Source organism: Scardinius erythrophthalmus (assembly GCF_964197995.2).
Source record: "Scardinius erythrophthalmus genome assembly, chromosome: 2".
NCBI classification, from domain to species: domain Eukaryota; kingdom Metazoa; phylum Chordata; class Actinopteri; order Cypriniformes; family Leuciscidae; genus Scardinius; species Scardinius erythrophthalmus.
In genome coordinates this window covers 43,581,027-43,595,547 of record NC_138222.1, presented here as the reverse complement: position 1 = coordinate 43,595,547, position 14,521 = coordinate 43,581,027, and the positions used below count along the sequence as shown (strand labels likewise).

Sequence of the window (14,521 nt, the reverse complement as noted above, 5' to 3'; positions counted from 1 at the left end):
ACATTGTGAGATCTTCTCTTTTTTTAACAACAGTGTTTCTCAGTTTTCTATACATGCAAAGTACAATGCTTGTGTGTCAGACTGTAGCTGTGGGCTCTGCATTTCAGTCCTCCACTTCCCAAATCAGCACCAGACAGCAGTGGTCCCTCCCCGTCTCCCTGTGCCGGGCTTAGACAGCCTTTCAGCCGGGGGATCCCTGTTCTGCTGAGCTCATCAGACTGACCCCTTTCAGAGGGACGTGGATCAACTGCCTCTGTGGTCTTTTCTCCCTCTACAAGCAGTGAATGTGCTAAAACAGCACAGGATAATCACTTGGCATTAGTACCTGTTGTGTAAAGCATTAGTGGTAAGAATTGACTGGTGGGACTTGTGGTCTCCCACTGAACGCTAAAGCTGATGAGGCTTGATCCTGGCACCACTACGGAGGGCAGATTACCAAGAGTGGCCAGGCTTACACATTAACATGTCCCAGCATGCACTGGTGCCAGACACCATATTTTATGTGATGGATAAGCAAGCTGCTATCTCGGTGACTATATATATATTACTTGCTTTACGTGCTGCAAAATATAAATCGAAAATGTAAAATAAAATTTTAACATTTAATAATAATATATTTTTTTACTACATTTTGACTGGACAGTAGTATTATATGATGTATAATGATATACTATATTGTATATCTCAATTATGCGTTAAACCCTTTAACTTTTATTTCGTTATAACCAAAGCAGGACTTTTAATTTTCTGTAAAGCTGACGAGTTTAATAATACGCTTCTCATTATGAATTTGGCCACATGCTGTAAATCTCTGCCCACAAAAATGTTTGAAACTACACAAATGTAAAAACAGTTAAGCTGGTTGTGCATCGTTTTCGGCATGAAATGAAATATCATCTATTTTCATAATTCATCCAAGCATATGTTTCTTTTTTTTCTTCTTTTTTTTGGAATGCATGAAACCGATGGAATGCACCAAGTCACCGCCCTAGTTTTCCTTTTATTCGTTACTCTATTACACTAGGATAATATACATCAGGAAAAAAGTGTCACTGAAATTTTCCCATTACATTGCAACTTTAAATGACATAAGAAGCAATCCAACCTCACAGATTAGCTTCGTGTGAAGTAATATTCACCATGTCGAGAACCGTCACATGCATTCGCAGTATGTACAAGACAGTGATGTCTGTTCACTTTGATGGACACAGCACATGCAGACTATGGTTATTTAATTAAATCAAAGCATATCGCGATTTCAATTTTATTTCAATTAATCATGCACCCCTACGTGTGCTCTAGGCTATCAGTATGGAGAGTGCCTTTATCTCTGAGCTGTCAATCACATTGCTGTTTCTTTAAATGTTCCGTTTGTGGCTGATTACATTTTGGCTTTGGCATGGAGCGAATTCCAGCAGAATTGATGAGATAGTACCTCTAGGCCTGATCGAAGTAGGATTTTTTATCATGGCAGACTCTGGTGACATTATCAGAGCATTATTACCCCGGTTTACCATGAATCACGTTACCTAGTCCCCTCAGCACCTCTAAAGAATCAGATTTAGCGCTCACCTCCTGCCTCACAGACCGCTCTGATTGGAGCATAACTCAATTCAGCACACAGAAGCAGTCCAATTGCTCTCATCTGCCCACAATCACTCTTACTGTGACCTCTTTAAGGAGCAGTTCACTTGCAAAGATGATAATTTATAAGACCTCTCACTCTCTTTCTTCTTGATTTGGGTAATACTTTGTGGAGCTCTTGAGTGAGTGTCTGAATGAGGAACCTCATAGCTCTTGGATGTCAGTGTGGAATGGATGAGGAGTCTTTAAATCACAAAATGCTCTAGGCATTTTCTAACTCTTAACAAGCCCAGCTTCCTCTTTCTCTTCCTTTCAGTGCTTATCTTCCCTTTACTTTTCCTCATACTATATTTTACTTGACAACACCTAAATTTCACCACCTCCTTACCTCCCCTGCTTGCTTATCTCCCTGTTTGACGTCATGGTAATGGTTGTGCATGTACTCCACCTTTAATTGTTTGGTGTTAATAATGTTTTTTTTTTTGTTTTGTTTTTTAAATAAATGAATATTTTTATTTAGGAAGGATGCATTCAGTTGATGAAATTTTTTTTTAAATAATATTTATTTTTCATATACAGTAAAAGTTGTTCTTTGATGCATTTTTTTCAGGATTTTTTGATGAATAAAAAAGTTAAAGTTTCCACGAAAAAAAATTAAGCAGCACAACCGTTTTCAACATTGATAATAATCAGAAATGTTTCTTGAGCACCAAATCAGCATATTAGAATAATTTCTCATGTGACACTTAAGACTGGATATAATGATGCCATCACAGTAATAAATTACATTTTAAAATATATAAAAACAGAAAGCAGTTATCAATATATAGTGATGATATTTTGCAACATTAGTGTTTTTGCTGTATTTTTGATCAAACAAATGCAGTGTAAGTGAGCATAAGAGTTTAAAAAAAAAAACTTACTGACCCCAAACTATTGAGTTTTTTGCGCACACATCTGACAAGCACATACAACTTTTCTGACTGAAGGCCTCTGTTATTTCTCCTTCACTCCACACACACAGGCAGTCTTTCCCACAAGCTTCATTCCTCTTCATTTGTTGTAGTATGACAAATGGCGTGACATTAGAGGAAATCTTTCATGTATTATTAGAGATGGGATTAAAGATGTTAATTCATGTATCCTATTATTGGGGTATTAGTCCACCAGATTATTTTCAAAGCGGGATACAGTGTTAGTGGTGCTCAGAGACGAACAGTGCTCTGGTTCTGTTTGCTTACAACTGCTTGAGACTTTTAGCAGTTGAATGTGTGCAGAGCCCTGTCTGTCATGATGCCAGGTCTGTGTTTACTCTCTGTCTTTGGCATGCTTAATGCCCGAACGACCTCTCTTCTTGACAGAACCAAGTGCAGCCAGACCAACTTTATGATCACTTGAACACATTGTGCTCCTCAGACTCGAAGTTTGTGTCTAATCATTTGAGTTATGAGTTCATAAATTCCCTTGTACAAACATGAATGCTTAATGATATTTATGCTATATTTATGATAAAAAAACATGCGAGGTTTACTTCAGATTTAATTTGCTTAGTTTTTGCACCCAGTGTGTGTGTGTGTGTGAGTGAATTTTAATGGTATAAATTTAAGTTAAATCTTCTTTATGACATATTTAAGTGATTTATCTAACTTAAATCCTTACAAATCTGATGAAATGTCACTTAATTTACATTAACAATACATACATTATGTATACAGACGTTGAATGCTCATACATGATAGACTTTCATTTAAAACATATTTCAAAAGCTCAGTGTTATGAAGAGCTGAATGTTGCCAAATCTGTGAAAGAATATGAACAAAATAAGAGATGCAGCCATACACACAAACTCTTTCTACACAAACCATGATCATTGTGACAATAAATTGATACATTTTGAGCATGAACACGTCATTTTACTAAAAAAGTAACTTCATATTTCATAAAAACAAATTAGTAAAGAGTGAAAAAATGACCTCCATGTCTTATTAATTATTCATGCTGGGAAAAAAAGGTTAGTAGATGCATAAAGGTTTGTAGATTTTACTTAATATTATACCTTTGAAACATACGTTTTTCTACTTTGAAATTGTTCTTGAGGACTCATTGTAAATATCAAACAATAATACTTATAAGTTAGGGCTTTCATTTATGTATGCTTGAAATGAGTAGAAATGCTTAACATTTTCAAGTGTACACTTGAACTAAATTATTCTATGTAGACAGCATTAAATGTTTTCGGCTGTATTCACCTCAAAATTATTTTTTGCTTGCACTTGCCTGCGTCTTTGAACCTTTTTTGAAAATGCAGCAAATTAATTGTGGATGGTAGCGAGTTAGTCTCATCTCTCATGCTGACTGCATCGTGATTTTGTGATGTAGGCTGAGGGGCATCTGCAGTCATGTGTCATTATTTACGTCACAGATGACCTTGACCATGTACATCTCGCTTCCCTCCCTCATGTCTGGACATTATGAATCTTTCCTGGGAAGTTCTGGGGAGAGAGAGTGAAAACGACAAACAGATAACTGCTGTAGGAAAGATATTGTCACATGAAAATACCAAATCTACTACATTTGTCCCTCATTTGAACTACTGATCTTTCTTCTTTAAGTACAAACGTGCTTATCTTGCTGATCTCATTTATGTGTAAACACTGCAAAAGCATTACAATACGATATTGTTTATAGACAAGCTTAAACTTTAATCCTATGTGAACACTGCACAACTTGGCCTGTGGTTGTTATAGTTAAGCCATCACAGCGGCAGTTGCTACGCATATCATCAGTACAGTTGGTAACCTGAACCATTTGTCAACATCCTTACATACTGGGGAAAAAATGGTGTAAATGCTAGAGGCTTAAGGCATGACTGTCCAAAAGAGTTACAACTGTTGCCATTCATGGTCCTATGAAAATGACATTTGAACCTTAACAAGTATTAATTGAATACTGGTGAAGATTGGATACAAGAGCTGTAGACTGTGCAAAATGGATTTCATAGGAGCACTACAAGCTTATACAGTTACAGTGTAGCCAGGCTTTGCGCAGAGGTGAGTGTGTAGAACACATTGTGTATTACAACAGCCTTGACCTGCACTTTCTGCTTTCCGATTGCAGTGGTTACAGTAGTTGTGTGTTACCTCTAGAACAGTTAGTGGCAGTTTACACACAACACAATCTTGCGTTCAAAAATGTGAGATGCAGCACAGCAGAATGCCAAAGAACGCAGGGTCTCGAGACATGGGCAGCATCCCAATATGTAAGAGTGTGTGAAAAGAGTAGTATGTCCGGTAGTCAAAAAGTACCTCAATAAAGTGCGCATTCACACTTTACACTATCCCATATAGCCACCGGAGAGGAGAGAAAGTAAATGAGAAAATGACACATGGGGGTAGTATACGTTCGGAACACACATTCATACTATGTATATAAAACGTACTTTTTTTAAGGGTTGCGCTGTAAGTACTTATTCAAAAAAGCACATATGTCATTCTTGCATGCAGTGGTCACAGAAGTCAGTCTGGTAGCTCAAGCAAATCTTTTTAAGCTTCTAAATCAATTCCTTCTCAAAATAATTCAAAGCGATTGAAATTTCTCAAAAAGCGCGTTCTGTGTGATCTGAAGTGTTTGCAGTACAGTACAATACAGTACGTACACATACGCACACAAATGAAAATATTTTCCCTTAATGTAAATGTAAAGACCTCTGCAGCTGTGGATGAACTCATGGTATTGTTGACTGATGTACATGTTCTCCATTGTGCTGTTTAAATGAACCCATTAGGCCTTTATGGACATAAAAATACAACTTATCACATGTAGCCTGGTTTAATCCTGCAGCGATCCACTTATGGCTCCCAATAGAAGCAAGAATCCGCACATCTGACATTTTAACTGCTGATCTTATGGAATGACCTCTCACTTCAATACATAAAACTGTTAAAATGAGCCATGGGTCTCATCTCGCTGAGACACATCTCTAAAATTTGCTTGTGCTGCTTTCCGTTTATTATGTTGAATCTAGCTATAACTCCTATGTCATATTGCGTTAGAGACCATCAGAAAAGTAATGCTGCTTTCCATTAACCTCGGAAGAGGGATGTCTGAGCTGAGAATGACATCAGACTCGAGTTGACCACAATACAGTATGCGGGTTGGAAAACTAAGATGGATGCATCCAGGCAAACCTTTGTTCTTGCTCTTTTTTGCACAGATAATGGCAAAATGTCATGTCCACATGACATTGGGGGGGGGGGGGGGTATACGGTATAATGAGTAGAACAGTTTTTAATAATGCATCTTAATAGAAGCTAAATATTTTCAGAATAATATTTTAGGCATGTTTATAATATTTTACAATATAAATTGGCCCTTTGTACAAAAAAACCCCCATATGGTTGTTTTAGGATGGGGGTCTCTTGCATGAGTATGATCACATTTGGGGGTCCGTTGCATCTGAAAGACTGAAACCCCCTGGTCTAAAGAAGTGTTTTTAAAACTTCTTTTAACTTAAACACTGTATTTTAGAACGCCGAAAGACACAACCTCAAGTCTGTTGAGCGCATGTTTACATAGAAAAAACAATGAAAAAGCAGCGCAGTGGAATGCAAAAACGAGTTCTGTGTGAATGGCTCCTAAAGGTGTTGCTTGTTCACATCTGTACGAGGCTGTTTGGAAGAATATTCTTCCCCTGGGGCAGTGACAAACAAGCTATACGTCTTCCAGACAAACACTCGCAGTTAATGACACAGCTTTCTACCAGTCAGAAACTGTAATGCACATTCAGTGCTACGACTGTGAAGGAAAATAGTGTGAGGAATGGCATAGGACTGTTATGTGTGTTGCACAATGTAAATAAGCTGCTATATTGGTCCTGCAATTTGGAGATTAGTCTCTTATGGCTGCCTATGCTGAGGGAGGAAACGGATGGAGCTACAGAGACACACTGTATGTGATTGGCGGCGTCACAGTTACAATTAATTAAGCGATGTGTGTGCTTCATGCATTATGTATGTGGGAGCTTGCATGTTTACATGTACACATCCTTGGCTTCCTCTCTAGAATCCCTCTGCGGACCACATCACATTTGTGACATGCTGACACTAGAAATAGGCACCATATAAAGGAAACATGCATTATGCATTTTGTATTTTCACTACAGCAGAACACTCATCACTCATAAAAAGTCAATTATTGTAATTTACGTCACATCATTGCACTATTTCAGGATTTACAGCTACTGTCTGATAATACCAAGAACAAAATGTCAACCTTGATACCTCCTCCCTTTTTTTTAGTAGTTATATAAGCTTTGTGGAATTTTATTAAAAAGAGCTCTTTTTGATTTTTATAAATAGGCTGATCTAACCAAGTGTGAGATGTGAATTATTGAAGTACAGGGTGTGCTGACCTCTGTCTCACTCATCAAAATACCACAATGCTTTTGGAATGTAGAGTCTATATTTACACATGTAAATGTGGAAAAAATGTCTTTGACAAAAATAAGACAAAACTAAGCTGTTGTTTATCTCTATTAATGCAATTTCTATCAATGTTTGTTTGAGTTCGAGAATAATGACTGTTTGTTTGTTATATATTTATGATTGTCGTGGTACACTGAATAAATGTCTTTGTGCGATTAAAGGAGCATTGTTTGCTATCTTGGCCATTCTTTGTTCATAAAACAATGGACTCTAAACAAGTCACATGTCTATCTCTGAAATCTCAATCTGCACATATTAAATTAATTGTTCACTGTAAAAAAAAAGAAAAAAGTGTCATTGTCATTCCAAACATGCCAAAAGTTTTTCCAGATGACTTTTTCCAGCACTAACCTTTTGAATATCAAAAAAGGAGCAGCATCAGCCTTATATGGTCTGAGCCTATTACATGAAGTCTGCTTTGTAACTAGGGTTTTGGTAACTGATGAGACCGTTAGGTGTGTTGTTCTGGCAGTGGCTATGGCTAATAGCTCTAAACTTGCACATTTGGCCGTGACCCAGTGGGTTGAATGGAGGACAGCTAGTCTCTCTGGGCTGACACAGCCTGGCCTGTAACCACAGTATTTGAGGACGTAAAGAAAGTTTTCTAATTTTAGAACCAAACAATTAAGCTGCCGTTGTGAAGGTCATGAAGTAGCCACCATTGTTGTTCTATTCATCTAAGCTCCTTTTAAAAGAATCCATTGTTATGAATTAAAATTTCAAAGGCTTTTCCCTACATACTTAATTTTGACACGGGGGGAATTTACTTCTTTTTTTTTATAGTCTTTTGGTGTATTTTAATTGAACAACATGTTGCTGTATTTGATAATGTATTTTAATGTAGAATTACATTTTTTAATATTTCGCTACCTTTTCTAGCATGCATGCACTCGTATGAAGTTTTATATAACATTGGGCAAAGTCAGCTGGGTCTTTCCTGGAAGGGTCACACAATGTAATTGCAATGCACTTTTAATCCACCTGTTTTCTTTTTGTAATTTTCAGCAAAGCACCATTTCAGTGTCCCACTGCTCCATGCATCAGAGGTCATTTAATCTCAGAATAAACAATCTCCTCTCTGCTGCATTCCCCTGCGACTCACACCATGAACTAAAGCTCAATTTTGTTTCCTGCCAGTGTTTGATTTATAGCTGCTCTGTGTGTTGGTATATTTTGTGTGGAATAGCTGTTTGGGACCACCGTCAGGTTTAAAAGGACAGGCCACTTGGGGCTTTGTGAACTTAACCATTATTGTGTTTGTACTGATTTTCTTCTTGTTTTTGGCTACAAAAAAATGGCCACCAACAAGCAATACAATTTTAGCGGCTAATGACGTCAAATCCGAATGGCCTACTGTTATGAAAATTAATACATTCATACATCTTGTGAAAACGAGTAGCCTATGTGTGATGTGTACCAATTTTTTGTAAAAATCAGCCACAAAATGACGCTATAATACGCTACTTTACGTTTTTGCTAATAACTCCACCACCGTGAGTTATTTAATCAAAATTCTTGTTTTTCTTTTCATTCTTGCTTTAAGCCCTAACAATGTATATCTCATATTTATGTTTATCTAAAATGTATCCCATTCTAATATTGTGAAAAACCTAACTCCTGAATTCCTCCTTGGTCATTTCTTAGATCTTCTCTATACTTCACACACATCTGCTCTAGACCAAAATAAATTTAGATCCATTAAATCATTTAGCAGATAGGCTACGTTTTGATTATTTGACGAGTGTTGCCCGTTATGACTATTATGCCTATATCTGGTGTGTACAAAGTCCATACTTCTCAAAACTTTGTACGTATGGAGACCAAGTGACGGGGGGAGGGTGTTGTGAGGTTTTGTGCTCGTGCACGGCTGCACGCGAAGTCAGAGCTGAAGAAAAAGCTGGCTCAAAACCTCACAACACCCTCCCCCTGTCGGTGATTGGTTGGAACACTATTTGTTTTGGTTTTGAGTGTTTGGCTAAACCATTTGTTTTTGTGTGCAGATCTCAGAGCCTAGGCTGCCTACAGAGACGCGTTTTTTTGACGGCATGCTTATGGGGCGGGCAGCTAGCGGATCGTTAGGAAAGATTAGATGAATGTGATAAACATATTTTTGGGCCTGAAATCACTGATACCACCTTTAAGCCTATTCTTTTTCTACCAGTTTCACTTTGAATGGAAATAAATGCATAGATCTAATTCTAATTGTGATACTTTGACAGTAACATTCCACACGGCATCTCTTCTGGGAAAAAAGTGCCTTGAAATTGTATTGTTTGATGGGTGTCAAGTATAAAACTATATTGTAAAGTATATTTATATGCCTTATGTGACTCTAAATAATCTTAGTTGAGTAACTATTTAATTAGTGGTTTGGATTTGTATGAGACTCTGAGAAGGACCTCCAATCTTAGCCGAGTCCATCGCCTGACCTCCAGAGGGTTTTCGTTAGCTGTGGAAACAGGGCACTTTAAGGCAAGAACTTCCAAAGTAAATAAAGCCTCTAGAAACTAGATAAGGTCAATTGGGTTTTAATTCAGCACAGATGAAGACAGACAGTGAAATAATTTTCTCCTCTATTCTCTTCCCTCCCCCATGCACATTAAATAGTGTTACTCTCCAAAGTACTCTCGCCTACAGTATGGATAGATCACCTAGAGCATGTTTTACTTAAAAAAAAAAAAAAAAAAGGGAGTACAATCCTAGGCATGCTGATGAAAAGAAAGCACAGAAAATTGTGATGTCAACATAGTATAGCCAAGAGAAGAACAGATAAGAGAGAACACTGTATCAGACCCATCTGTTGGCAGTTCCTGGTTGTTTTTGTTCGCAGAGGTACAGCTCTGATCTCTTTTTATGTTTGTACTCCTCCATGGGGCTTCATTCTAATAGACTCCTTCAGCTGACCTATGATTGTGAAGTGTTGCAGTTGCTGTAAAGCAAAATTTCTTAAGGCCTTTGGCATTTGCATCGATGATTTATACATTTATGTTCATTCCATGAACCAACATCATCAGGGCAACACACACCACACTAAAATAATACAATATACAATATCTAAGTAACATAATATGTAATAAAAAAACACCCTAATGTGCATGACTGATAAAATAAAGTGAATAAAAAATATAACTATTTAAATAAAATTAACAGACATGATGTTTGAAAACATCTATTATATATATATATATATATATATATATATATATATATATATATATATATATATATATATATATATATATATATAAATTCAGCTGTGGAATATACAGGAATATACATTTTTAAATTCATTCAAATAGAAAACAGTTATTTTTAAATTGTAATATCATCCTTGGTGAGCATAAGAATCTTCTCTTCAGCTGTGGATGAAGATAAATATTAATGTATCCAAACTTTGTATTCCTGTGATGACACACCTGAATTTTTAGCATCATTACTCCAGTCTTCAGTGTCACATGACCATTCAGAAATCATTCAAATAATGATTTGCAGCAGAAACATTTCTTCTTATTATTATCAATGTTGAAAACGGTTGACAAAAGAGACAATGACCATTCAAACATTTGTGGTAAGATAAAAAAAATAGAGAAATAAATACTTTTAATGATGCATTAAATTGATAAAAGTGACAGTGAAGACACTTATGTTACAAAAGATTTCTGTTTAAGAAATTATTTTATAAATTAAAAATAAATAAATAGAATGCAAATAAATGCTGTTCATTGAACTGTCTATTAAAGAATCCTGAAAAAAAGTATCACCATTTCAACAAAAATGTTAAGCAGCACAACATTGATAATAATAAGAAGAGATGTTACAGTACCTGTCAGCAAATCAGCATATTAGAATGATTTCTGAAGGATCATGTGACACTGAAAACTGGAGTAATGCTGCAAAAAATTCAGCTTTGACATGACGAGAATAAATTACATTTTTAAATGTATTACAATAGAAAACAGTTATTTTAATAATTGTAATAAAAATTCACAATATTACTGTATTTTTGTATGTTTTATATGGTAAGGCTTTCATACATTTTGAATTCCAAAAACTATCATTCTTGGTATTTTACAGAAACATGACATTTATTGTCATGTTAAATGTATTTTTTTTTTCGTTATAAAACATGATTTTACTTTAACATTTTAAAATGATTTATTCTTTAAAATTAAAAACAATTTATTTTTGTGATTGCATTCCACCTACATTGATATCAAGATATGCATATTCAGAGGAGCATTGGTGGAGCAGAGCATGTGATCTGCACTTTTCACTGTCCATTAGACTCTAACTACTGGCAGGCAAGCCTACTGGCATGCCTCACGCTGTTTGTGTGTGTGTGTGTGTGATTTCCAAGGCCATGAGAGTGTTTTCCAAGTGCTTGCTCTTCCATGAGCACACCTGAGCTCTACGGCTGATGCGAAGCCTCAGGTTGCGCCGTGTCGAGAGCCGTTTAGGGTAACCATGCACGACAATGCTGCCTTCAAATGTGTTTTTCTGTCACTAACTCTCTTTTTCTGCTCCATTCTCACAGAACCATTCACTCTACAGTTCGAGCTATAGCAGTCCTCTTCATCTTTGGCTTACATTAAACTCATTTACTTGGGTTTTTGAAGACATGAAAGGGACGTTCTGAGGTTTTCAGGAATCGGAGATTGATTTGCCTGTGCTAACAGACAGCATGCTGAATATCCTGATATCCTCGCTGCTCGATGCGGATCGTAACATGCGATGGAGGAGGATTGAGCGATTGTCCTCGTTGGCAGTATTTATCATTCTATTTCTTTGTGTTTTTTTTTTTATGTGTTTCTTGGGTTCAGTGATAGTCAGGATTCCTGGTAATTAGATGTGTTTGTGTTTCAGTTCTCATTTTAAGTTAATCTGGTCTAGTCATTCATGGCTTCTCCCATACAAATATTTCATCATCATCTCTTGTAACATTTAATTTCATTTAGCGCATGGTAATTCATAAAAGTGTGTTTCTATATATATATGTTTACATTTTATGTGGAGACGGCACTAAGAATTTTGATAATAAATGTATAGTTTTTTTCATTTCTTTGTGGGCTTACGTACTGTATTGGTCATTTTTTCTTAATTGTTTTATAGCTCTTTCCTATCACTCACTTGTTTTCCCCTCTGATTCCTGAAGCCTATAGTTATGGGAGAATGTGACCTCTTACACTAAGTTATTTTTAGTTTAACCCTCTGGTCTGGTCTATGACAAGAATTTATCCTGCAGCATGACTAATCCAAAATATCCTTAGCCTCTCCCCTGGACCTGTCTGTCAAATATTTGTGGAATTACATCTACAATGACTGGCCTTATGACCATTAGCCGATATTAACTTAATAGGGAACACAGCGTTCAGTGTCTTCAGTGAAAGATTTGGTTTATTCAGATTATTTTAAAGTTGTGTCTTTTTGACTGTGCTGGTGCCGGTGCCATGGTAACCATTGTTTTAAACGTGTTGAACTATATTGATATGTCTGATTTGCGGTACAGAGTTTAAATGGATCTTTTTTATCCTCGGTTTGGCTGTTTTCAGAAATTATATTTTTACCATCTGAATGATGGTTACAAGAACTGGAGAGTAGAGAGATTTTGCTTCCTTTGTTACATACAGATTGCTTGTTGAAGGTAAATGAAACCATTTTACTCTCTTGTTTGCAGAACTACGGGAATACTTCAGGGACCTAAAGCATGAAGTATTATCTCTGACAACTGAATGATTGATTAGGCTATACTCTTAAAGAGTTAATGATATATTGTGCATTTGTGAGGTTTTTTTATCAGTTGCAAACACGAGCTGACATTTTGCAGTGAAAAGTACAGACCATAATACTGATTTCAAAACAATACAAACATTCTGAGGCCCTGTCCTATGGGAGGGGGCCCGGAAACCACAGGAAGCAGTTTGCATTGCAGCAATTATGTCCCGTTTGGTTTCCTGAGTGGTTTGTTATCGGCGAAAAAAACTCCATCTAAAGGTTAAACCACACAATCTCATAAGTCTACAAAACTAAAAGAAAGTGTAGGCATTATTAGTATGTTTGATAAGGATGCTGCTTTTGAACTGCATTACGGAGTCACTAAATCACGTAATTCCTATATTTTATTTCTATTTCAATTTTATTAATCACTATTAAACTCCTAATCGTTTGACGCATACTTTGGAATCTTAGTTAAAAATAACTGTTAAACAGTCAATAGATTTATTATTATTTTATTTTTTAATGTCAAACAAAAATGTTTGTGTTAAAATACAGATGACTTCTTAAACTTCTAACACCAAAAACAAAGCAGCGATCAACAACTGTGTTCCACTTTACCTTGCTTTCCTCTCTCCATCCCATCCGCTCCCCGGTCCAAACGAAAAGATCAGGCACGGGGGCGTCCCTTTGGTTTCTATTTTTGCATCTATTGTTTGATGTAAAATAATCACACATTTATCACACAACTCGTTAAATAAACACATTAAACCGCTGCATACACATACAGAGTTAAAATGACATATCTTTCTTGGATTGTGGCTCACCCTGTCCCGGTTTCCACCCCACCACCCCCACAGAACTGTAATGGACCCTCCCAGTCAGACATGTCATGATTGTTGCTGGGAGAGGAGAGAAGCGAGGATCGAGCTCATCCGTTTCAAACTTCTACTGCTGTGGGACCTGCGCATTTCGCATAATCGATATTATTAAACTCTGTCTGGCGCGGTCGACTGAGGAACAGCAAGGTTTTCTTGATTCCTTTTAGTTTTTCAAAGAAACAGCCTTTCGGCAGATATTCGCGTAACTTAGCTTCGGAAGTTTCACGCGCAATAATAGATGATGAACTTTGGACTGCTGGGTTTCTGTTGTGTTGTCATGTCTTTTGGCGGTCAGAAGAAATAAACCCGCTTTGCCCGGCGCTGTGGCGGCTGCTGGGCAGGACGAAGGAGGAATATATTTGGGGTGTAACTTTCGGTGTAGTGAAATTTAAACTAAGGACTTCCAACTTGCTACGCCGGGAGCCAACAAGATATCAAAATGTCCGCTAAAGCTGCCATAAATAAGGTAGGAAATGATTTTTCCAAGCAGTTTGACGGGATACGAGACCTGACCCATTTAAGGTGCAACACACGTAGAGAAAGACGAGTTCTCCACACGACTGTATCTTGTTTTCCTTCTAATCCACGTGAAAGCCAGGATCTTAAAGGGATAGTTCACCGATAATTCTGTCATCGTTTATTGGTCATCATGTTGTTTCAAACATATGCGACTGTCTATCTTAAGTGGTAACGTTAGAACTCCAAAGGTATAATGACAGTCTCACTCAGCCACTATTCACTCTCATTAGAAAAGTGTGATGAAAGAAGACTGCCATTCTGACTGTGTGACTAACATCTCAATTTGTGTTCCTTTAAGATCATTGGACAATTAAAAAGCGTTTAAAGTGAATATTGATCGCT

General features: G+C 36.8%; 2 protein-coding genes across 16 annotated transcripts in view; both read left to right on the top strand.

Moving 5' to 3' along the window:
- Positions 1-12,831, top strand: part of LOC308686187 (uncharacterized protein) — a 74,537-nt gene extending 61,706 nt beyond the window's left edge. For 4 of the 8 annotated variants that reach the window (XM_081358639.1, XM_081358637.1, XM_081358638.1 and 1 more), the window contains one exon: positions 11,602-12,831. In XM_081358639.1, coding sequence (XP_081214765.1) covers positions 11,602-11,703 — 102 coding nt within the window. In that variant the 3' untranslated portion in view covers positions 11,704-12,831. The remainder of the gene's footprint in view (positions 1-11,601) is intronic. The other 4 variants (XM_081358644.1, XM_081358643.1, XM_081358642.1 and 1 more) reach the window with 2 other exon arrangements.
- Positions 12,832-13,992: 1,161 nt separating this feature from the next.
- The window catches only part of tjp1a (tight junction protein 1a), an 85,824-nt gene continuing 85,295 nt past the window's right edge, over positions 13,993-14,521 (top strand). For all 8 annotated transcript variants that reach the window (XM_081358563.1, XM_081358565.1, XM_081358564.1 and 5 more), the window contains exon 1: positions 13,993-14,126. In XM_081358563.1, coding sequence (XP_081214689.1) covers positions 14,100-14,126 — 27 coding nt within the window. In that variant the 5' untranslated portion in view covers positions 13,993-14,099. The remainder of the gene's footprint in view (positions 14,127-14,521) is intronic.